At 42.2% G+C, this 26143-nt stretch overlaps 1 protein-coding gene across 5 annotated transcripts in view; it reads left to right on the forward strand.

The window, feature by feature from the left end:
• Positions 1-26143, forward strand: part of NFIA (nuclear factor I A) — a 225209-nt gene that overhangs the window by 154673 nt on the left and 44393 nt on the right. For all 5 annotated transcript variants that reach the window (XM_053469542.1, XM_053469544.1, XM_053469545.1 and 2 more), the window contains exons 4-6: positions 5617-5691; positions 15973-16090; positions 17131-17258. In XM_053469542.1, coding sequence (XP_053325517.1) covers positions 5617-5691; positions 15973-16090; positions 17131-17258 — 321 coding nt within the window. The remainder of the gene's footprint in view (positions 1-5616; positions 5692-15972; positions 16091-17130; positions 17259-26143) is intronic.

Here is a 26143-nt window from a genome sequence, read left to right on the forward strand (position 1 = left end):
ATCCACCCACGTTCCTGCGAGGAGATCCAGGAAGACCCGTCTGCCGGCAGGTATTCAAGGTTCTTCGGCCGACACCTGCAGAAGTCTGAATAATGGATTCAATTTAAAACGTAGTTTTGGGTAACATTCCATTTCTGTGAAGAAACCAAATCACGGGTTGAAAGTTTGGACTCCTCTCTCGAGAACAAAGCCGATGACGTGATGGTGATTGGAAATAAAAATATTTATTATCTGTCGTTAATGTCTTCAGAAGAATGTGGGAAGAAAATCAGAGATTATTATGCTGGGAAGAATGTTAGTAGTTCCAAAAAATATATATATATTTTTTTTTTTTCTTGGAACAACAAAGATTTCCCTGAACAATTGCGTAAATATTTCTTTCTGTATAAAACACAATTTCGAGACAGCCAGAAAACATTCTTGCAAAAAAAAATATATATATACAATGGGAGCAGCCGTCATAACTGTTCTCGGGATCGTCAGGATTATCTCTCCCCTATTGTTAAGTTACTGATTGTTTTTGATTGGTCCAGCCTGCCTTTGTAGGAAGGGCGGGGAGGGAGACTCGAAGACAGGAAGTTGATTGGATAATGTTAATTCATCTTCCTGTTGCGGGTCTCAGACTCCGTAGAGTAAATTTTTAAGCTAAATATTGACTGAAAAAAGGGACAATTTACTGGCAGTTTTGAGAATTTAACAATTCCGAAATATTTGATGACAAAATTTCCCTTTTTAATTCCGCTCTATGAATTTGGCGATTTTAAGGGAAGTTTTTTGTGATTTTACTGGAAAATGTTACCACGTTGAAATTTGGAGTCTCTGTACAAACATTCAATGCTTTTTTCCTCCCCGTTCTGTAATGAAGCCAATAATAAAACAATTAAGAGGAGCGTCGTCTTCCATCGTTTTCCATCGTTTTCCATACGTTATTGATGTGTCGTCTCCTTATAGCCGTTTGTTTATGCATGGTCGGGTTATTTTTGTTTAGTCTTCTGAATGGCGAGTTCCCGTCTCAGATGTGGTTTAACATATGACTCAATCCCCCATTAGCCGGGTATCTGGTTTCCCGAGCCGCCCCGGGTGATGTCAGGTCATTCCCGCTACAGGCAACGTAAAGAAGACATTGCTTCGTATTTCTACATCGTTACTGAAACATAAATATTTGGGATGGCAAAGAGTGTGGGGGGGAGGGGGGTTGGGGTTCTCCAGACATGTCAGATATCCCCGCCAGACACATACGCAATCTATATATCTGTTTAAATTCGCCTAGTGTTGCCAGATGTATTGTGTTACATACACAGGCCAGTAACGCGGCCCCCCGGCCCGGCCCGTGAAAGCCGTTATTCACTTCGGAGATTTATCACTCAGCTGTCGAGGGGTATTTTGCGTATTGTTTGGTGTAAATTACACAGATCCGACATATGATGTGTCCATCTGTCCCAAACTCTCTGGATATGTGTTTTTATGAGGCGAGAATCTCTAACAGGTGCCTCTTTTAGTTTTTTGGGTCACATTAGTTATGATAAGGCTAATTATCTTTTACCCCAAGCGAGTGGTGACACGGGAATAACATTCGTATTTTTGTTCATTTTTTTTTCAAGCTAATTGGACTCACGATTAGCATTTCTTGAGCGGGAAGCTGTGTCGAAACACAACAGGAAGTGAAGAGTGTTCACCTTAAATAATTCCCCCGCACCGTGCTGGCCTTTGACAATCTGCTAGGTGCAAAAATCTGATGCCTAATGTTATATTTATAATAAATCAATGAATTCTGGGTTTATTAGTTTTGTATTAGTGGATGCTTTCTCCTGTTTGTGTGTTTAAGTGTGATACAAAGAGGCAACAGGCTCCATTTCTGAACCAAATCGGCTTTTTTTATGATCTTAAACAGTTTACTTGCGCCTCTTCTCAAATGGTAACGATGTGTGAGTAAGTATATATATATATATATATATATATATATATATATATATTTATTTATTTTTTTCCACCCTTTCCTGTCCTTTTGCAATATTATAACGGTGAAACCATAAATGGGTCTCGTATTTCGCAGCACACATTCTTGTTATAGCCGGAATCTACAGAACGGTTCTCGCCGTTATGAGATAAAGTTCAGGGAAAGTTCAGCTCAGCCTGTCCAGATTTTTAATGTCTGCCCGATACACGGCACGTCATCTCCAGAAAATCGACACGTTATGGACATAAAATCAGAATGTGAGTCAACCCAAAAGCTACAGATGACAGAGTGGGGGGGGAGGACTTGATTTATTTTGTTTGACTGAAAGTCAAGAGGTGAACGTGACAAAGTGGGCAGAAGAACATCAACCATGTGTCCAACATAGTCAATGCCACTGGGAAGTCAACCTGGTCCACGTTGGCGACCAGCTCTCCACTGGATGATCTCAGCTCTCAAACCCTTTATTTTATCGTCGTTTCTTATATTGACGTTTATATCAGTTAACGAAGAACCAACAACCCAACAGGGCATTTTATTTCCCCCGTTTAATTTATAAAGCTGTTTCTTTGCACATTATCGGGGCTTTTAGGGCTGTAGAACCCTGCGATCCCCTCATACCCAGCAAACATTCTGACCTCCTAGACAAGAGATACATTTTGGCTTGAGTGTAGGATGCCAATGAGGGGCTGTCACTCCTAATCAGGGGCACTTGGTAGGTATGGCGAGTAACTCGGTATCTCCATTTAAGATCCATATAGTAATGTATGGGTTTCGTTACTGCAGAGTCGTGCGTCTTGTAACAACAGGCAGCCATAGACTATTAAAAGCCAATATTGTGGTGTAACAGTCATCGTGATTTAGTGTCTGACCCCATTCCCTGCTTTAACTAAAACCTCTTAGCGCTTCTATCACTGGGTCGATTTTTCACTCTATTCTTCTTTTTACATTTTTTTCCCCTACTTTTCGTGTCCATAACTTTTGTAATTGTCACTTGTTTGGCAGAGCATCCTTGGCAACAACCAAGGAAAACATCTAAAATTTCTCAGCACCGTCCAGGTCTACACTTTGCCAAATTCACATTCAGCGCAGAGAAGAGATATTGGTCAAAGGGAATCAAAATAAGCCTTTCTGTTCCTGACTTTTAAATTATAACATTTTCTACATTTTTTTTTTGGGGGGGGGGGTTAAGATCTAGTTAGGATCATATGGTATGGAATTCATGATCGAAATTGTAACCCTTATAGATCACATAACAATGATTATTTCTTTAGCTTTTCACTTACTTTTCAAATCCCCCGTCTTTAGCCTAAAGGGTAAGAAGTAGAGAAACATTTCCATTTTTTTCCATTCTGTTTTTATTTTGTTTGAATTCTAAAAATCAATTCTATATATCAAAATCCTGAAATTCACAGCGGAATTTTCTGAATTCCCATACATTGCCTGGGAGTAGATATTTATTTTCCGAAATATATATTTTTCCAAAACTACGTGAAGCGCGTTGATCTCCTCTGTTTTTTTTTGTTCTTTTCATGTTTTTTTGGATTTTTCAAGCAGAATTTGTTTAGAGTCAGTTTTATTTTATTCTTCTCCGAATGTGTGCTCAACACTTATAAATTTGATCGACGATCTTAACTTTGTCGTTTGGGAAATAAAGTTTGAGTGTTTGCCATGTACAACGCTGCCTCTCCCTCCACCGCTAAGGGCCGTGCCGTAGAATGATTTAGAGATCTTGGTGGTGTTTCCAAGCTAACGTCTCGCCTTCGGGTCCCGCTGATATATTAGCGGCCTGGAACGTGAGCGCGGATTCTGTCAGTTTGGAGCATTTGCAAAAAATGTACCGATTTCTATTGAAACTCTTCATTTCAGCCTTGTTAATTAGTCTTGAGTTTTAGGCCTTTTTATTAACTCTTTGGGTGATGAAGGTTGAGAGATACATTGTTGCGGCTGCGTCTCATCATGAGTAACTCTGCTGAGTTGAGGGACCCTAACATGCTACTCGGGTCTTATTCCAGTCTTAATCTAGTTCTGCTTTTGGACCTTTTTTTATTTTAACCCTTTAGAGGCTTTAGTGACCCCAGAATGTCCACATGGACCCCATATAGTAGTGTCGATGGTTTATTACACATAACAAAAGTTGCTATTTTGTGTTTTAGAACTAAATATTTAAATATAAAATGCCGGTACTTCTCCCACTTTACGTTCTTTTTTTTCTGCTTTTGGGAAGATGCTCCATCTCTTCCATTGAAGCTGATTGGTTCAGGTGGCCTTTGTAAGTTAGAAACAATGATGTATTTTGGCCCAGGTTGACTAAGCTTAGGGTGGCCGGACCAAGGAAGCAGCAGCACTTCTGCTGCTGCTGCTCATTGGGGCAGACACAAGAGAGATCTCTAATTAACCCAGTTCACATGCTAGTTTTGCCACATTTTGTCCCCATAAGTCCCCAAGTAAAATAACCCATAGGAATGGGGCGGCTGGTTGAGGGGGTGACTGCTTCTCTGCCAGTCCTCAGTGACCCGGTCACAAGGGAGATTTCTAATTAACCTCATCATAATATGCCATCGATCTCAACATCCCTAAAGTAAAACAGGATTTACTTACAATTTATTACCAAGTATGGTGGATATATTTAATATATATATAATATATATATGTAATACATAAGCAGGCCTATTTTACTGTTCGATATTACCGATATATATATTTGGTGCTTTATGTTAGTTTGAGGACCCTGGATTTGATGGGTGAAAGTGTTTTATCAATGACATGGGCAAACTTTTCTCTGTGACCTTGTGTAGGTTGGCAAAACATCCATTATTTCACCCTATTACCCCGTCAATCGGTGGGTTGGATTGCGAAGCTCTTTGCAGGAGACCACGGATCCGCGTGCCACATTCTGTTAGGCTCGCTTCCACTGCTTGTTCTTCAAATCCTACATAATCTCTCGGGGTCGGTCACAGGGCAGTCATCCGTGTATAAAGGTTATGCTGATTCCTGTTGTCAAATGCTGCCCTCTTCTCTTTTATTTCTTTTTCCGTCATCTACATTTCCCAAAAAAAAGAGAAACACTGATTTAAAGATTTACGGATTTGTAAAGTTCTTAAAGATGTTTCTCTTCTCCATCGCGAAGGGCTTCAAGAAAGGATGACTCAAGGTGTGTTAGGAAGGCAGAGTGTTTAGGGCGGTTGTTTAAGCTCTTGTGTCGGCACGAGCCCAGCGTTACCGGCTGCCGTTGTAGGATTTCCCGAGGACTCCTCTGCCTCGTGTTTTTGGATCCTGGTTTCTGGATAATCCCCGTCAGATGTGAAGAACTTTAAATCTTTCAAAGAACTTCGTGCTCCTTGAGGAGACCTGGACACCGAGTTTGTTTTTTTTTATCCATTAAGTCATCTTAAGGTTATCCAAGGTAACGAGATATTAAAACCCGGGCGCCTGTTCTAGATTTGCCGTTGGGTTGTTTGGGTATTACGGAATCTTCCAGGTGCGGATAACTTTTTTTTAATGTTTCGTTTCTCCAAACCGCACGACGTCTGCGAAGCTTTTCTTCGGTTGCGTTTATAGATCCGATCCATTTATAAAATCGATAACCTTTAGACAGATGAAGTGTAACCGACATGAGCAGTAAAATATTAAAAGGCTTCTTCTTCTTCTTCTCGTTTCAGGACATTCGGGATTCCAAGACAGTTTTGTCACGTCAGGTGTGTTCAGTGTCACGGAGCTTGTCAGAGTATCGCAGAGTAAGTACAAACCCCATCGAAACACGGAGACATCGAGTGTGACCGCTGATAGGAACCATTCATCCCATCTAGTCCGCTGTAAAGATTCAGGAGCCATATGTCTATCCCATTCATGTTTAAACTCCCTCACTGTATTAGCCTCTACCAATTCTGCTGGGAGGCTGTTCCACGTATCCACCACCCTCTCAGGTAGACCTTCCTTACATTGCATCTAAACCTCTGACCCTCTAGTTTTAGATTACAGTCTCCTGCTCTAACATTTCTCTTCCTTTGGAATTAACGTCCCTCCTGTACTTTCTTAAATTCCTTTATGTATTTTAAGGCCTCCCATCCATCCCCTCTCTATCTCCCAAGACGGACATATTGAGATCCCTAAGTCTTTCCTAAACCATTCGCCGTTTTAGTTGCCCTCTTGGGAACTCTCTTCGACATCTCAGTATCCTTCTGGAGATGGGGGGGGTCTCCAGAACGTCCCCCAATCCTCTAGGTAAGCACCGTTAAGCTGCTCTGTGGTGCACAGAACCAAAACGTATTTCGTGTTGATGTCCCTTTAATCCCGGGGAGTTCGTGACCTCTACACACTCGCTTCAGAACGGTAAAATCGGAATTTTCTGTTTCCACAATAAACGCCTTTCTTTGCTTCTGTGGTTTTATAAAATGTTAGTATTTAGCTGAACTCGGCAGAAATGACTCACCGCAGCGTTTAAAACACAGTCTGAGGTTGAAGTGAAAGTAAAGTAGTCGTACAGGGGGTATGCTCATAAAGCACGGGGGGGGCTGGATGCGCCCCCGGTTACAAAATCCAGCCCTTTTGAATCGTCCCCCAACACCATTTTCATCTTTTTTTTTTTAGTGGCTTCTTGAAAATTTTATACTTCTGTTCAAAAGTTTGGGGTCACTAAGAAATTTCCTTCTTTTTGGCAGAAACACACATTTTGTCCATTCAAATACCATGAAATAGATCAGAAATCCAGTGCAGACGGGGTTAATGTTGTAAATGACCATTGTAGCCGGCTGATTTTTAATGGAATCTCTTCATAGGTGAATAGAGGCCCTTTATCACTCCCATCACTCCTGTGTGCCAATGGCCCTTTATCACTCCCATCACTCCTGTGTTCCCATCACTCCTTTATCACTCCCATCACTCCTGTGTTCCAATGGCCCTTTATCACTCCCATCACTCCTGTGTGCCAATGGCCCTTTATCACTCCCATCACTCCTGTGTGCCAATGGCCCTTTATCACTCCCATCACTCCTATGTTCCAATGGCCCTTTATCACTCCCATCACTCCTGTGTTCCAATGGCTCTTTATCACTCCCATCACTCCTGTGTTCCAATGGCACGTTGTGTTCGCTGATCCAAGTTTAAGTTTAAAAAGCCAGATGATTAGAATTAGAAACCCCTTTGTAATTATGTTACAGCCAGAAATGTCATTGTTTTCCATGAAAACAGCCCAGTGACCCCAAACTTTTGAATGGTAATGTACATATCTTAGGTTGAAAAAATACTAAATAGGAACCCAAAAATCTAATAGCCGAACGAAGATTTTTTCTATTTTAATAACATTGGGAAACTTGTCCTTTTCGGTTATGGCTGGCCAAATGCAGGGACTTTTTCGGTTTAGCCCCCCCCCCCGACTTATTTTCTTAGGAAGTCGTGTTCCGAGGCACCTGGCTGCGCAGGCATAATTCTCCGGAACGGAGTATAAATCTTCGCTTGTTCGATTCTGCGTTCCCTTCATCCAAAGCCTTGGTGGGTAAAATAATTCGGGTTTGACCTTTAGAGGATGCTTAATGTCGTCGGCATGAGTGACACAGCGCCGGCCGATCATTACCAACCTGTCAATATTCACTATGAGCAAAGAATTAATAGCACCTTTCCCATCCGGCCCAATTGATCAAACCCCCATTGATCGCTCTTTGCCAGAATATATGACGGACGGCCCAAGCGTTTGAAGGTTCAGAGCAGCTATCAATGTCGTTTGCGCCGTATTTCAGCTGGAGAAACCAAAAACTACCAGCCTTGGATTATTATTAGCACCAAAACTTTGTGTTCTTTGCAACAACAACAATTGGTTAAAAACTTCAAAACTAAGCTTAAATATTTCTGCCTAAAATCGATGTCCATCTTAGACCTCTGTCCATAAGATCCATTTAGTGAAAAAAAGAAAATTTTTCTTGATCTTTGGTAAATATGATAGTTTTCGCATACAATTTAAATACAATTCGTAGATAAAAAGTCTATACGCCTTTAAACATCCATTCTCATCTTTTTATTAGCGGTAAATATGATACATTTATACTTTTAGTACTAGATTAAACGATCTACTAGACAAGGTGGACTCCAATTGGCTAAAATATCCATCTCGCTACTAAGTATTCAAGTAAAAATGTCTTTTGTATCGGTTTGTCTTAGTCTGTCAATTCTAGTCGTGTCAGACCCCTCGAATATAGGTATTGTATGATGTGCAAGTAAATTGTTGGAGCTACATAGAAATAAAAGATGATAAAAATGGTAAAAAAATATATATATTTTATTATCATTATAATGATAATAATAATTGTGGTATCCATGACCCCGTCCTATGGAGTCCACTTTCCGCCATTGTATTCTTTCTTTAAACACCCCTGGTTTCCATGGTAAAGGAACAATTGGATTATCGGTTGACCCGGATATCAGAATTCTACCCGCTTGTCTTGAGTTTCCAAAGGTTTACGATACAGCAAAGCGATGGGAAAAGATAATCCGCTGATACTCCGATGGATGGCAGATCTGTAGAGTTGCAGAGTTAGGAAAGTCAAGAGGAATGTCCATCCTCTGCCCCCCCAGCTGTCGACGGCAGCTTTCACCAACAAGGTGGAAAAACGAAGACTAAACCCCAAGCCACGTTCCGTGCCTTTCGGACGAACGTAAAGAACTAAAAGTGAAGCATGCGCAGCCGGTTCTAGATACTGCTCTGGAGAATGCTCTATTGCAATACTAGGACGGGTGAGGACGTCCGGAGAAGGATTTTCCAGCTGCTTAGCACTTTCAAGCAGCGCCGTAAGGGTTAAACACTTCAGAATCTTAAATCCCTCTCTTGCGCAAGCAGGGTCACGCCAGGATAAACTAGAGGCAGATCACATTTGGTTCCTATTTAATGGGTTTGTGCTATGGATTTGTCTTTTGTTCTTTTACTCAGCAATCCCTGAGACATTATTCAGATGTGCGGCGAAAGGTCAGTAAAGTGCGATCCTTTCCATCACGCGAAGGAGCGGCATCAGCATCACATGACCTTCACTTAAGAGAAGATCCTCGCGATCCTCGGAACTATCAAAGACTGAATCTAGAACCTCTTTAGCCGCCACGTAACGTCTAGTGGCCGTACGTATATCTTAGCTCAGTGCTAGCCGACCCCACGTATGGCCCTTAATGTACTTTTTTTAGGGCCTCCAGCTTGCTTGGGAACTCCTTAAAGGAGAAATCCACCACCGTGCCCAAAGTTTTTTAATAAAGCTTTAAGAATGTAAGTAATACCTACATAATCCTTGAAATCCTCTTAAAACTCTATTTTTACTCATTCTGAGCTTTTACATTAATGCTCGCCTTCCTACAATCCTCTCTCTTTACCATCTTCCATTGTGACCTGGAAGCTTCCCACCTTGACTATTGCAACGCTCTCCCCAGCAGTCTATCCAAAGTAGCCTTACTCGACGCTCTTCTTCTGCTTCCACGCTCTGTGAAGCGACCCCTATTACCTCAATCCTAACATACAAAGCCCTCTATAATACTGCTCCCCAAACGTTTCTGCCCTCGTAACAAGATACTCCCCTCGATCTTTACGCTCTTCCCGCGGGCTAAGCGTTTTCTCCTCTCTTATCACCCCTTCCATTTCCTGCTTATAAGATTTAATTGCCTAAAAAGCCGCAAATATAGTATGTGTGGTCATAAAAAGCACCAATTGGCAGCCTCGGATATGACCAAAGCAGTGTAGGATAGGAAGGAGTCAGCTCCAGACCATGAGAATCTGCCCCTTTACCCTGGGATTGGGGCAAAGACCCCCGAAGTTCAGGATAAAACCCAGAGAGTTCACAGGTATGCCCGTCCCATGCATGTTTAAATACCCTCGCTGTGTTTAAGCGTGAACCCGTAACCTGTAAGAATAATTCCTACAAGTATATAATCCTTAATGAGATACATTGTGTCGGGAAATTACTCTTCGGGCTGATATGTGCCGCTACAAATAGGGGGGGGGGAGCGGGGGGGATTCGTGTCTGGATATTAGCGAGAAAAAAAAGGCATTATAATAAAAAAAAAAAATCCCTTGCAGCCTGGGAATGAGCCATTGCAGTGACCTTGTCTTTTGAATGCCATTACACAATTCACCGGCAGTCCACTCAAACCTTGATCTCGATCAATATTCTATTAAAGCAGCCCAGAAAAAACTCTCTATAAAGTTAGCGGTTTAGCCGTGTTTATAAATGGAACGTGGCATAATTAGACGCTCAATAGAAGCCTGCGCGAGTCATTCTGAAATGAACACCGACGCGTTTCATGTCCGTTGCCTTCCGCACAAAGAACTTCAGAACTAAAACAATAAGTTACCGTCTGCTTTCACGAAATAAACCCTATTTTCACCCGATATTGCTTGATTTCACCAACCTCAGTATTTTTATCTACTTTGGAGACATAAAATAAAGTTTATTAGCAACGGATAAATGTTTCTTCCCAACGCCTCATCTATTACATGTTTGAAAATATTCTAATAATAAAATTTATGCGAGATTTCAAAAAAAATAAAATATATATATATTTTTTTTCACCTGGTTTTACGGCAGAGTTTTATTTTAATCCTCGCTAAATGTGAGTAAATCAAACTACGTAGCGATTCAGAGAAGGGAAAACACCATCTGGCTCTTTTTTTTTTTATTTATTGGATTTTCCCCCCCGTTCTTCATTTAATAAATTTGCAAAATTGCGCACGAAAATTAGATTAGAGTTATTTTCGGTATCTTTTTTTTTTTCCGGAATGGATTAATTACAGACGGACGAGCTGCGCGGTTTGCAAATAATATTGGGATCTTTAAATAATAACTAAAAAAAAATATATATAAAGAAATATAATTAAAAAAAAGATAATCCTGGTTATCCATTAATTGAAGTCAGCAGCAAAGCCGAGTGGTTAATGGAAAGCTATAATAATCAGATGTCTTCTTTTACTATATTAACTGTTAACTCTTTGTATGCCGGGGGGGGGTGAGAAAAACCTGTTGATATGCAATGTTATTAAATTAATTCTATTTAATTCATTAATTTATATTTAATAAATGAATTTATATTATCATTAAATATATATACATAGGAACTCCCCTGGTTTGACCTGGAGTCTCCGGGTCACTTTCTGCTTTCTCCGAGGAGGGGAGCCGCGTTTGGCCCCCGTCCACTTCCCTTCCTTCTCCTGGCTGATATTAAGGCTATGTCGCCAACCCCGGCTCCCATGTGTGGCTACCCCAGGTCCAGGATCCTCCATGCGTTTAATAAGAGGACGCCACGGAAATTTAAAGGGACCGCACAGCTGTCGTATGCATTGGAGTGCGTATGGCCGATGGAGTGTCCCTTTAATCCTTTGTTGTATGTCGCATGGTTATTACTGCCAAAATGAGTTTGTAAGACCCTCTATGATACTGATACCCCAGACTGGGGGGTTTCCCACTGTAAACTTGGGAATTAAGACCCCCCTAATAACACTTCTGCCGCTCGACTAATTATAGAGCCCTGCATTGTGACGCGTCCGTCCCTTGTTTGATGTTTGAGTGAACTTTTGAGATCTCTGTATCAAATGACCACTTAACGTGGTATCAGAACGATGCCTTCATTCCACGGAGGTGCCGGGAAACTATTAACCATGTAAAGGAGGACGCGACTGCCCCCGCAGCTCCGTCTCCCGCAGCTCCGTCTCCCGCAGCTCCGTCTCCCGCAGCTCCGTCTCCCGCAGCTCCGTCTCCCGCGTGTCTACCCGGCGAGCGGTACCTGGCACCGATCGCTTGCAGAAGAACAAACACCTCTGGTTATTTTGACTTCGCTCTGTCAGACTTTTTCCGCAGTAGCTAAGCTTATAGTTGAAATTGAGGGGCTTTGTATGTTCCTGCTAAAAGTAAGGGTTAATTTTGTCCTCTCGTTCTGGAGGCTAAAAGAGTGCAAAATGCCCTCCCGTTACCTGGACCAAGGCTAGTAGACCCCCGTAGACCCCCATTCTACAAGACCTAAGATAAACAATAAAACTCTGGTTCGTTCCGCCCAAAAACCTTCCGAGTTTTAAATGAATGAATTAAAAATTATGCTGCAAATCTTCCAAAAATGTATTTAATATTGTTCACCCCCCCCTTGAGATAAGTATTCAGGGGATCACAGGAGGAAGCGGGGGCACAAAGCGAGTATTCTATAGTCTGTACATAAATCCATCTATTACCTGTGTTAAATAATAGAATTGCTCTGTCTCAGTCACTAAGCAGGACCAGGGTTTTGTCACAATCAACCAACATTACTGTATACAGTGCTGGGGGGTAATATTACTGTATACAGCGCTGGGGGGGTTATATTACCGTATACAGTGCTGGGGTTATATTACTGTATACAGCGCTGGGGGTTATATTACTGTATACAGCGCTGGGGGTTATATTACTGTATACAGTGCTGGGGGTTATATTATTGTATACAGTGCTGGGGGTTATATTACTGTATACAGCGCTGGGGGGTTATATTACTGTATACAGTGCTGGGGGGTTATATTACTGCATACAGCGCTGGGGGGTTATATTATTGTATACAGTGCTGGGGGTTATATTACTGTATACAGTGCTGGGGGTATATTACTGTATACAGCGCTGGGGGTTATATTACTGTATACAGCACTGGGGGGTATATTACTGTATACAGCGCTGGGGAAGGGTATATTACTGTATACAGCGCTGGGGGTTATATTACTGTATACAGCGCTGGGGGTTATATTACTGTATACAGCGCTGGGGGGGTTATATTACCGTATACAGTGCTGGGGTTATATTACTGTATACAGCGCTGGGGGGTTATATTATTGTATACAGTGCTGGGGGTTATATTACTGTATACAGCGCTGGGGGGTTATATTACTGTATACAGTGCTGGGGGGTTATATTACTGCATACAGCGCTGGGGGGTTATATTATTGTATACAGTGCTGGGGGTTATATTACTGTATACAGTGCTGGGGGTATATTACTGTATACAGCGCTGGGGGTTATATTACTGTATACAGCACTGGGGGGTATATTACTGTATACAGCGCTGGGGAAGGGTATATTACTGTATACAGCGCTGGGGGTTATATTACTGTATACAGCGCTGGGGGTTATATTACTGTATACAGCGCGGGGGGGTTATATTACTGTATACAGAGCTGGGGGTATATTACTGTATACAGCGCTGGGGGGTTATATTACTGTATACAGCGCTGGGGGTTATATTATTGTATACAGCGCTGGGGGTTATATTACCGTATACAGCGCTGGGGGTTATATTACTGTATACAGCGCTGGGGGGTTATATTACTGTATACAGCGCTGGGGGTTATATTACTGTATACAGATTTGGGGTTTTACGTAAGAACGTCTCATTGTTGTAGAAACGTCGCTCTGTTGGGTTTCCTGCGGGAAGTGCCGGCGGCGTGAAGAAGCTGCCATAAGCTGGAAGCAGATCTCGTGATCCATTAGTAATTCTTTTGGTGCTTTTCATATTTAAGCCGTCGGGTTCCTCATCAGATTTATTTATCTCCAGCTTGGGCTTCATGCGATGAAGAAATCCGGTTTATTTGGTTGCGGGAATGTTTCATTTCTTGGTACGAGTTTAAAAATATCAGTTCAACGTCTCTATCGATTCCTGTCTGAACCTGGAATGAGATGTTCTCTTTGCCGCTTGCTACAGCTGCTGACTTTCCCATAGTCATAAATCTTACGGATTATGGAAATTTACATAATTTAATTAAATGTCACCTTCTTAGTGCGTGTCAGGAGAGAAAAGCCGGAAGAATTAGTCTGTGGTGCCTACTGCGTGGATGGACCTCCAAAAGCCCCAACATTTTCCGAGGGGTTACAACCAATTTACTGTGGTCAATGAAATGGTTAACGAACCACCGTGCAAGTTACTATCCCATGATCAAATTTGGTTTGATACCTAAGATTGATACCAAAGTATCTTTATTATCGACCCTATTGTTGGCCAAGGTGAGAAGAGGATTTTCGGAGGTTCCAAGTTCCATATGGGGGCCAAGAATTAATCTCTACCACTTCTCCTGGGAGGCTCTTCCACTTATCTCCCACCCTCTCAGTAAAGTAAAACTTCCTTCCATTTCATCTAAGCCCCGGACCTTCTAGTTTTAGATGATGTCCTCTTGTTCTGACATTTCTCCTACTTTCTAATAAACTTCCCACCGTCTCCAAAATGTCGAAAATCCTTCTGGAGATGAGGTCTCCGGATCTGGAAAGAACCCAGGACCGAGAGCCACACTACCTGAGTGCCGGGATCCACAGGGATCGCGGTGGATTATGGGAATTGTAGTTCAGGAGCAAGCGTGGTTCTACAGGTGGATTAAAACTCTATAAACCCGGAATGGCGACGCGGCTTACTCTAGAGCTTCTTACGGTTCTAATGTAGCTATAGCGTTGCCCGTCCTCGTTACACAGTCTACAAGGAGATACTAAGTAGCCATAGTCTAAAGAAGGGTAATGATTAATGTAGCGGAGGAAGGATCCGTTCTTACTCATTTAGTAGGGGTTCCTCTGTAATCGGGGGGTTCACTTTGTACTTTTTAACCCTTCATTTCTGGAATAATGCAAGTATTGGATATGTGTTTTATTTTGGAGGTAATCAGTTTTTTGGGAGTTAGAATTAGAAGTTTCTGTATGTTACCCGTGTTTCCAACGATTGCATTCAAATATGATTAAGAAAAGACGGGATCCTCTCAACAAACAAATAATTTGTAGGTAACGGGCAGGTATAGTAAAATAATCAATCAGTTACATTGTTGCACGAAGCGTCATAAAACATCAATCAAGAAAAAAAGCATAGTGTTTTCAGTGCTGGGACAATTAACCCCTTTGCCGCCCTGGTTGTTAGAGGGTTAATTGCGATTTGCTGAGGAAGCATTGTAGTAGACACTGCAGAAACCCAGCGTGATTGATTTCCATTCAAGTCAGACTGACTGCAACGTGGTCATTTTTCTCAGCCATAACTGCCGGTACTGCAGCAGTCTGCTCTGCGCAGGGTGTCTGAATTATAGCGACTCGCTGCCCGGATTACCTTTTACACAAATTACAACATCGCTTTCTTTCTTTTTTTTTTCCATGCAAATTCATCAGTTTTACTACCTTTTTGAATCATCTGTCAAAAAAAATGGGGGAAAAATGTATTAATTTTAATTTATATATTTTTGTGTTTTTTATTTATTTTTTCATAGAAAACCACACAAAGGCTAAACATATCTTTACAAAAGTAGCGGATTCGCGTGGAAAAGTCGCCTATTCATTTAGTAGGGGTTCCTCTGTAATCGGGGGGGGGTCACTTTGTACTTTTTAACCCTTCATTTCTGGAATAATGCAAGTATTGGATATGTGTTTTATTTTGGAGGTAATCAGTTTTTTGGGGAGTTAGAATTAGAAGTTTCTGTATGTTACCCGTGTTTCCAACGATTGCATTAAAATATGACTAAGAAAAGACGGGATCCTCTCTTACAACACCCCTGACCAATAAATAGCAGAAATAAAAACGCCCTATATCTTTATATCTATATACTTAATATTGTGCTGTTTCCTATTTTAAACCAGTTGTAGTTTTTGCCCCATAATATAATGTTTTCAGGCAGCTGCATATCAGCCGTTTGTATGATTCTCGCTCTGTTATCTGAGCCCCGATCTACTAAACCCCCCGACTCCTTATCATTCTACCTGTGGGGAACAATAGAAAGGCTCGGTCTTAATCACTCGTCGGACTCTCTGACTAATGAAAGTCTATGGCAGGGCGGACTTTATTAGCATTGCCATGTTTTTTTTCTCTACATGCTTGTATGAAATAGTAAATAACCGTCCCCTCTGCAGCTGGGGAAACACGATTACGGTATTGGATTAAATATAAAACTAATTTTATCCCCATAAAACTTTACAGCACTGATTACCAGTCTGATTGTAACCGGTTTAGAATGCTCTGCTTTATTGATGTAACCTGTTTTACAATTTTTATTTATTTTTCTGTTTTATTTTTTCCCCCCCTAGCACCCATAGCCGCTGGGACGGGTCCCAATTTCCCCATTTCGGAGTTGGATAGTTCTACATATTACAGTATGAGCCCAGGAGCGATGAGACGGTCGCTCCCCAGCACCTCATCTACCAGGTAACCAGCAGAGTCTGTACCGGTCTAGACCACCCTAAATAATACTGAACGGCCATCCGGTAAAATGACCTTGTGTGACCTCAAATGTCCCCTAACATGCTTTGTTCCTTTAATGTTTCCAATAATACAAAATATTTTATTATTATATTATTACAATAATTTTTTTTACAACAATTTTTATTATATTTTTAATTTATATTATTACAATTTTAGATTTTTTTTTTAAATATTTCTGTGTATAACAGTTCTTTGTTAACATATGCAGAGCTTTACGGTGGGTTCCTTGATGTGAAGAAGAGACCTCTGAGGTCCTGAAAGCTTATGTAACTTCAAATGTTTTTTTATGTTGGCCCAATAAAATTTTCAGCTAAAAACTCAATTTTCTCTGGGGCTAATAATAGCTATTTTTGGTGGGGGTTTTTTTAAATAAATTTTTGCCTACAATTAAATTGGGGCAGCCCCTGTAAGTATTTAATTGGCTTCAGGGGTGAGCAGGGACTGGGCGAAGTGGAAGCTCGCAAACCTTTTTTCCTTCTGCAGTAAGCCTAACAACGCCATATGCATATACTTATTTTGCTTAATGTGAAATTCTTCTCCATTTCTGCAGTACACGCTTGCCCTTACAATTTAGGGCCGAGCATATAAACGTATCCCTAAGAAAAAAATAGTTACTTCCAGAAAATTAGAGACCCGGGTATACTTAGTTCTTGAGACGGCCGTAACGAAGGCTGAATATCCCCCCCTCCTCCGAAAATATTCACAAAGAGACGATAATGGGAATGAGCGGGAGATCCTCCCACTGGGAAGCTGTATAATGCAAAAGAATATCGATGAAACACGGAAAAGTCGATACCATTCAACACTTTAAGTGCTCTGACCCTCTCGTTGCTGTCTCCTCTGTCTCTGTATGTTGGTCATGATATCAGAGCTGTCCTCCTTTGCATTGTTTGGAATGTTGTTTTGGAGGCTCGGGCATCTCTGTCATTAATGGTCAGAAAAAAAAGGGTCTATTTCTGCTTTTTTTTCTCCCTTTCTTTAAGTTCCACAAAGCGACTGAAGTCCGTGGAAGACGAGATGGACAGCCCCGGGGAAGAGCCGTTCTACACGAACCAGGGCCGCTCCCCGGGCAGCGGCAGTCAGACCGGCGGATGGCACGATGTGGAACCAGGTAATGATCGGCACGGCCGGTGCTCACCATCCCTGTCCGTTAAAAATCAGAGAGTCCTTAAGGTCCTAAAAACCCCGAAACGATGCTATTCACAGTCAGAGAACATTGCTGAACGTTCTCTTAACAGGCGACCCCCCATTTTTTGGCAGCTCTCTGAATAACATGTGTGCTCAAGAGTCTTTTTTGATTCCCACTCTAATCAGTCTGCTTTCCCAGCCTTTGTGTGCGTTAAACACTGATAGTTAGGAGCCGGTTTTAGGTAGGCTTGGGTACTAAGCCGACGAGCGCCCTCTGCCCATGGGCATTTGGTCTTCCATGCTAGACATTCATAACTGGTATTAATATTTTTGGAATGCGTTGCGTATCAATCCCGATAGTCCGACAGTTTATTGTCTTCTTCTACTTTACTCAAAAGATACAAGAACCCAAGACTTGGCCCCCTCTTGCCTAAAACCGGCCCTACCGTAGCATACCTAGTATCCTTGTTGTGTTTCTATGCTATTTATATATTTGCTGTTGTAAAAGAATGACATTTCTCACTCATCTTGTTGTGACATTTGTTGTGCGTTTGTTGAAACATCACCTGTTATCTATAAGTGGTGGATGCTTTGTGTCTCGACACCTCCGGTGAGATAACCCCGATGCCGAGAATAATTAAAACCGGGAGACGTTCTCCGAGCGGACAAAGCTTAAGTAGGAACATTTACAGAGGTCTTCCAAAGTAACCTCGTTCAATGGAAACACCACAAAACTTAGCGGAAGATCCTCATGGCGGCTTCACTACTCCATAGTGGCCCTCACAATATGGATTGTCCTCTCAGGTGCCATAGAATGTACTCATAGGTCTGCGCATGTTTAGTGTCTTCCCGCTATGTTGTAAATGACCTCCAATGAGTCCAAGTGGAAAACTAGAACTTGGTTCCCTGTACGGCACCTTCTGGAATCTTAATTTCTCTTTCGAAAGAGAATCGGCCAACGGGTCCAATGAGCGAGTCCCGAGGCTATCCCAGCTCCAAGGTTCTAAATCATTCTGCTCCTTAATTTAAACCTGGCCCGATGTCTACATTGTATCGTGTTCCTTGTGAATATAGAATTAGTTTCTGGGGTCTTGTTCCGCACGAGGCGAGACCAGGAACAGATGTTTCTGTCCCGATTAACGTTTGGATTCATGGCACGGATTAGGAATCCATGGGATAAACACAAATCCATGTTCCCAAGATTGTAATAGAGGCCCTGCCGCCAAATGCAAATAGGCAAGTTGCCTTCGTTACGTCCGTGTTTAAGAATCTAGAACGAGTAAGAATTGTGTGAATTGTGTATTTAGCAAAAAAAATCTACACTTGGTACAAAAAAACATTAAATATGAACATTTATCAGACATAAATTGCATAATCCACCCTGCGTAATATTACTGTGGAAGTACCTTCTCTGGTCTGAGCCTCACCCGTATTTTATCTCGGCGTCCTTCCCCAACGCATTTCATTTTCAACATGGAAGACGTCCATAAGCGGATAAGGAAAATGACAGGTAAGAGCAAATCAATGCAAAAAAAACTTCCAAAAATCTAGCATTTGTTACATTTTTTTTTTGGCCTTTAATTTGGAATTAGCATAAAACCATTATTCCCATATGAATTCTGTTTGGTTGCTTTTTTATTTTATTATTTTTTACATTTTATTTCTGGAGAAAATGTTTCGGCACGCTCGTCTCAATGCTTCTGCAAATGTCTCCGTGTAATAAATATTCATATATCCCCAGCATGGGTGCGGTTGGTGACTTTGAGTAATAAGAAGGATTGTGCTTTGTTGTCATATTTTGCGTTAAATATTAAAAAAATATATATTTTAAAAAGAAATCTGAAAATTCATCCTGTTAACACGCACTTTGTGATCAGCTGAATTGTTTTCCCAAGGACGAGTGGGGATGGGGGCAGACGAGGGACATAATATATTGGTTTATTTTATTATGTAATTTATTATGTTATGTTTTTCATACGGGGTAGCAACAAAAACCTTTTTTTTTTAATCTTTAGGTTAATAATAAAAAAAAATAAAAAAAAACACCAGCTCTTTCCAGACAGAGTTGGACCAAATTGGATTTATTATTATTTATTATTTTTTTTTACATTAAAGCAGCACTGTGACCTGTTACAAGGATAAAAATGAATTTAAATAATTATTTAATTAAAATATTAAAATCATGGGGAAAAGTGGGGGAAGCTTTAGCCGTAAGGGGAGGGGTTAATCCGTTTTAATGCCATGGTTTTGGAATGAGACGTCCGTCAAGCTCATATAGGTGTGATGGTCAGGTGCCGACGTACTTTTGGTCATATAATGCATTTTCAAAGGGACAATCATGGTCGCTTTTGGCTTTCAAGTTTATCGCCGAAGTCCATAGACAGGGGATTCCGGAGAAAAGGACTGGGTGACTGTGTGAATGCACTAATAATGCTTGTGCATGCGCCAGTTACCCGTTACTGAACCGTTTCATTTACCGGCTACCGCCGTAAAGTGACTGTAGAAACACCCGGTAAAAAAAAGGAGGTCTTGAATACTTCTTTAAAGTGAATGTATGTAAAGGTTTTCTTTTAATGTCCACCTCTAGCGGAGGATTATAGGAATTGTAGTCTACATGTTGCTTGCACCTTGATTGATGGGGGGAATTATTTATACAGGGTACAGGGAACAGGGTAAGGAAATATGCGAGTCCGTGCGTGTTATGTCACATATTCCAGATGTCGGATGACTCACGGAGTCGGGGTGTACGAGGGGTGTTATGAGGTCATCGCGCTGCAGGATAAACAGTCCTCCCCAAACACAATGACCTGCCCTAAGTCTCAGACGCTTCTATATGAACTACCAGTTTTTCTGTGTTAACCATTGAATGCCCGTGGGGACGGCATTGCCACCCCGTGTACCGATCGAAAGAGAATACAGCGCTGGGGGTTATATTACTGTATACAGCGCTGGGGGGTTATATTACTGTATACAGCGCTGGGGGTTATATTACTGTATACAGTGCTGGGGGTTATTACTGTATACAGTGCTGGGGGGTTACATTACTGTATACAGTGCTGGGGGTTATATTACTGTATACAGTGCTGGGGGGTTATATTACTGTATACAGCGCTGGGGGTTATATTACTGTATACAGCGCTGGGGGTTATATTACTGTATACAGCGCTGGGGGATATATTACTGTATACAGCTCTGGGGGGTTATATTACTGTATACAGTGCTGGGGGTTATATTACTGTATACAGCGCTGGGGTTATATTACTGTATACAGCGCTGGGGGTTATATTACTGTATACAGCGCTGGGGGTTATATTACTGTATACAGCGCTGGGGGTATATTACTGTATACAGTGCTGGGGGTTATTACTGTATACAGTGCTGGGGGGTTACATTACTGTATACAGTGCTGGGGGGTTATATTACTGTATACAGCGCTGGGGGTTATATTACTGTATACAGCGCTGGGGGTTATATTACTGTATACAGCGCTGGGGGATATATTACTGTATACAGCTCTGGGGGGTTATATTACTGTATACAGTGCTGGGGGTTATATTACTGTATACAGCGCTGGGGTTATATTACTGTATACAGCGCTGGGGGTTATATTACTGTATACAGCGCTGGGGGTTATATTACTGTATACAGCGCTGGGGGTTATATTACTGTATACAGCGCTGGGGGATATATTACTGTATACAGCGCTGGGGGTTATATTACTGTATACAGTGCTGGGGGATATATTACTGTATACAGCGCTGGGGGGTTATATTACTGTATACAGCGCTGGGGGTTATATTACTGTATACAGCGCTGGGGGTTATTACTGTATACAGCGCTGGGGGGTTATAATACTGTATACAGCGCTGGGGGGTTATATTACTGTATACAGCGCGGGGGGGTTATATTGCTGTATACAGCGCTGGGGGGTTATATTACTGTATACAGCGCTGGGGGTTATATTACTGTATACAGTGCTGGGGGGTTATATTACTGTATACAGCGCTGGGGGGGTTATATTGCTGTATACAGCGTTGGGGGTTATATTGCTGTATACAGCGCTGGGGGGGTTATATTACTGTATACAGCACTGGGGGTTATATTACTGTATACAGCGCTGGGGGTTATATTACTGTATACAGCGCTGGGGGTTATATTACTGTATACAGCGCTGTGGGTTATATTACTGTATACAGTGCTGGGGGTTATATTACTGTATACAGCGCTGGGGGTTATATTACTGTATACAGCGCTGTGGGTTATATTACTGTATACAGCGCTGGGGGTTATATTACTGTATACAGCGCTGGGGGGTTATATTACTGTATACAGCGTTGGGGGTTATATTACTGTATACAGTGCTGGGGGTTATATTACTGTATACCGCGCTGGGGGTTATATTACTGTATACCGCGCTGGGGGTTATATTACTGTATACAGCGCTGGGGGTTATATTACTGTATACAGCGCTGGGGGTTATATTACTGTATACAGCGCTGGGGGTTATATTACTGTATACAGTGCTGGGGGTTATATTACTGTATACAGTGCTGGGGGGTTATATTACTGTATACAGCGCTGGGGGTTATATTACTGTATACAGCGCTGGGGGTTATATTACTGTATACAGCGCTGGGGGTTATTACTGTATACAGCGCTGGGGGTTATATTACTGTATACAGCGCTGGGGGATTATATTACTGTATACAGCGCTGGGGGTTATATTGCTGTATACAGTGCTAGGGGGGTTATATTACTGTATACAGCGCTGGGGGTAATATTACTATATACAGCGCTGGGGGTAATATTACTATATACAGCGCTGGGGGTTATATTACTGTATACAGCGCTGGGGGTAATATTACTATATACAGCGCTGGGGGTAATATTACTATATACAGCGCTGGGGGTTATATTACTGTATACAGCGCGGGGGTTATATTACTGTATACAGTGCTGGGGGTTATATTACTGTATACAGCGCTGGGGGTTATATTACTGTATACAGCGCTGGGGGGTTATATTACTGTATACAGCGCTGGGGGTTATATTACTGTATACAGCGCTGGGGGTAATATTACTATATACAGCGCTGGGGGTAATATTACTATATACAGCGCTGGGGGTTATATTACTGTATACAGCGCTGGGGGTAATATTACTATATACAGCGCTGGGGGTAATATTACTATATACAGCGCTGGGGGTATATTCCATGGCACTTTAAATCCCTCTTTAAATTTCTACCTTCTGCCCATAATCTGAAAACAGAACCCCAGCCCGTGGCGCTGATATAATTTTCGTCGGGGGGGGGGGGTATATAGGGAGGAGGTCGGCCGTGTAACCGAATCTCGGAATGACCTCATTGCTAACAGATGCAGCTCGTGTGGTTTGGACACAAAGCAGAGCGAGTGAGAATTCCAAACGTGTAAATGAAGGAAGGGAGGCTTCGGGTTTACCTGGAGAATTTACCTTCTCGCGTGTTGCCCCCCGGACCTGCGCGGCACATGTCCTCCGGACACACAAAGTGACAGCTTGCAGCCCTACGGGGCGACAGAACAAAAGCTCTCGCTTTCACGAGACGTCCTAGAAAAGGAAACCAGATGCCGCCTGTTTATGAAAAACGTATTTGTTCTGAGGTTCTAAACACAAGAGCGTCTGAATTTCAGCGTCCGTCACAATCCGTCTCCCAGTTAATAACGCTCTGCATTTTCTCCGCAAGCGCTAGGGTTAGGGAGGCAGCTTTAGGCTTGGAGTCAACATCTGCAAAGTTTTCTTATTGTTTGGTAGTTTAAGCTTACTTTTAGTAAACATGGGTTTGTTTAACTTTGTAATGTAAGGAAGTTTTACTTTACTGAGTGGGTGGTAGATAAGTGGAAGAGCCTCCCAGCAGAAGTGGTAGAGGGTAATACAGTGAGGGTATTAAACATGCATGGGATAGACATACGGCTCCTGAATCTAAGACGAGACCAACGACTGATTGAGGTTTGAGTCTTACCCGTAAGCCCTATGTGACTTGAGATTAACATGACCTCATATGCAAATGAGTGGGTATATCTGTATTTGCATATGAGGACAGCGTCATTTGAAATAGCTGAGGGAATGTTTAAGATTACGTGATGTTTATTCTCAATACAAATAAGCTGCATATAGTAGTAATAGTCAGATATAAAAAGGAGCATAGATACTAAAATTAAACGTCGCGGATACATTTGGAGCGTAATTATACTCCACACGTCTCGTAAGTGTTGACATGAAGGCCTCACACATTTTCACTGAGTCTTCACTAATTGCAACATGATCTAACGTGTTCTCCTCGAGGCGTTTGGCAGAGATTTTTTTTTTCCTGAAAAATACAGACAGAAAAATCCAAGAGAGGTCGGATTGAAGCCGGAGTTATAACGTGGATTTTCGCCCCGCGTTATCCGGTCCTTATTTCCTCCGTTCTCCTGGAGGGAACTTCCTAGGGAAGGCTACCCGGGGCTCTCCGTCTTCTGTGGGAGTGGCCTCTTGAAGGGGTGGGGCTAGCCCTAGACATCCTTAAGCGGATGAGAGTAGACAGGAAGTGGGCGGGGAACAAGTGTGGCCAAACACCACTTCCCTCCCTGTAGAAAGCCTTACCTGGGACCCCCAATACCTGGGGAGGAAGGAGGCTTCACCAGGAGACTCCGAGTCTCACCAGTATAGTGCCAGGCGGAAGAACGCCATGGAGGCTGTGCCGGTTCCACAAAGTCCTCCATCGTGTGAACGGACCGTATGGGGTGATCAGGGATTTTCCTTTTAACTGGTCCATTGAACAATGGCACTGCAGGGAACCTGAGATCCTAAATAGGTGATTGGCTGCCCTGCTTAGTTGGCCTCGGCCAGAATACGCCACCAGGTCCAGGTGGTGGTCATAGGCGTCCTCGCAATGATACGCATCACATTGATGGAATATATATATCTTTTAGTTAACAGGGATGTCGATTGGACCTTCCGGGAGCTTGGGATTTGGTGGAACATCTTCATATGTATCCATTGACTCTGAGAACCTTTAGAACGTATCCGGTCAAGACAAGAGAACACTAGAAGACTAAAGAAACACAAAACCACCGTTATTTTTTCTTCTACTCTTCTTCTCCAAGAGGTTCTGTAGCGACTCCAAGGTGGACCTCCGTTCCCATCTCTTACATTTAACCTACAATGGGGGAAAAAAAGCATCTAAACGTCCAATTAAACCGACCCTGGCCGCAAGAAAGCGTTTTGAGCCAAGTCTGAACGTTATCGGCTTTAAAACAACCCCCCCCCCCATTTCACTTCAGTCTTTTGCTTGTCTCCGCTTTTGTGTGTTTAACCCAAACTTTCGGATATTCCGCAGAGCATGCCGGTCATACCAGCCGATACGATATCTCATGAAGAAATATTTTTTTTTGGTGATAGGGGCGAGAGTTAAGAAAACACCGAGGGTTTTACTAATTGAACAGCTAAATTGGGTCTGCCTGTCATAGAGCTGTCAGCCTGCGTGAGGGAAAGCAGAGAGACGGGGCCTAATCTGGGGCCCGATAAGTATTTAGCGTAATTAGGCATACACTGTGCCTTTTGTTGGCCGCGTTATTAATCACGGAGCATAATAGAACATCTCTCCCTTTTCCTCGCTATCATTCATGTAGGATCCATTTTGCAGAAAGCACTTTACCTAGTAATGCGCGCCGTGAAGTAAACATGACCTCGTCGATCAGTCCCCTGAGGCTGGTTGATTTAAATTTATTTCGTAGGTAATACGAGTTTATGGACGCCGTAAGGGTTGGATACGGTAAACGACGAGAATGCCATCGAAAGACGGAAGGGAGTTTCATTCAATGGGCTTCTAACCTGAAATTATAATATATATTTATATATATATTTTTAGTATATGAAAAGAATCAGTTTGTCCCTCACAGGCATCCTGAGAATTTAAATTTAATTATTTCCCCCTATTTTTGTTCTGGTGAACCTCCAGATTCTGGGTAGGCTTCCCGGAACTCTCCTTTTTCTGGGGGGATTGGCTTCATGTAGGGACAGGGCTGGCCATATATAGGGGCTATCCCTAGACAGCTTCCAGTGGGCGGGAACAGGGCGGGGAATATGGCAAAGTGGGCGTGGAATAGGCAAAACGTGAGGGCGGTGGGCGTAGTAACACACCAGGCCGCTGCACGGGACCCAGGGAAGTAGGGCTTCGCCGGTTACTCCGGGTCTAACCCAGGGAGCAGCACCCCTTTTTCCTCCCCATGTAGCTTTAAGGGTATACATTTTAAGATATATATATTTTTATGTCTCTTTTTTGGGAGTCGAGACTACTAATAAACCCACTTATTGCGAAACGCGTCAGGCCTTGTTGGCTTTTCTCGTAGGCTCGTTTATTAAGGCCTTTCATGTTTTATGGATTAACGAAATGTAAAATAATTTGGCACGTTGCTGCTTTTTAAATAATTTGATTTGCTTCTGCTGGATTCTTATTTTTTTACTTTTTTGAGAGGAGGATACAATTAGCGTAAAACCCAGTTCTTTTTGCTCAATTCCATGCTACACAGAACACGTAGGGGGAAAAAACGTTCTTCCCGTGCATTATTCAGAACTCCTAAATTCCAAATATTTAATCCTAAAAACAAAGGCGAAAATCTCCGTTTCATGTACAGGGATTTCCCAGGAATATTTTTCCCTGAACTCTTTCATCTCTTGGAAAGCCACATTTGTGTCCAACAGCACTTAATATTTTTACTTAATAATAAAAAATGCTACCCGTGGCTGTAATACCTTCCCCCCAATGTTCAGACGAATGAACATGCGGAACGCGTAACATTTTAGGTCTTTTAGGGGGGAAAAAAATTGGTGAAAAATATTGCCCTCTTT

The sequence above is a fragment of the Spea bombifrons genome, chromosome 6 (assembly GCF_027358695.1).
Source record: "Spea bombifrons isolate aSpeBom1 chromosome 6, aSpeBom1.2.pri, whole genome shotgun sequence".
Lineage (NCBI taxonomy): Eukaryota > Metazoa > Chordata > Amphibia > Anura > Pelobatidae > Spea > Spea bombifrons.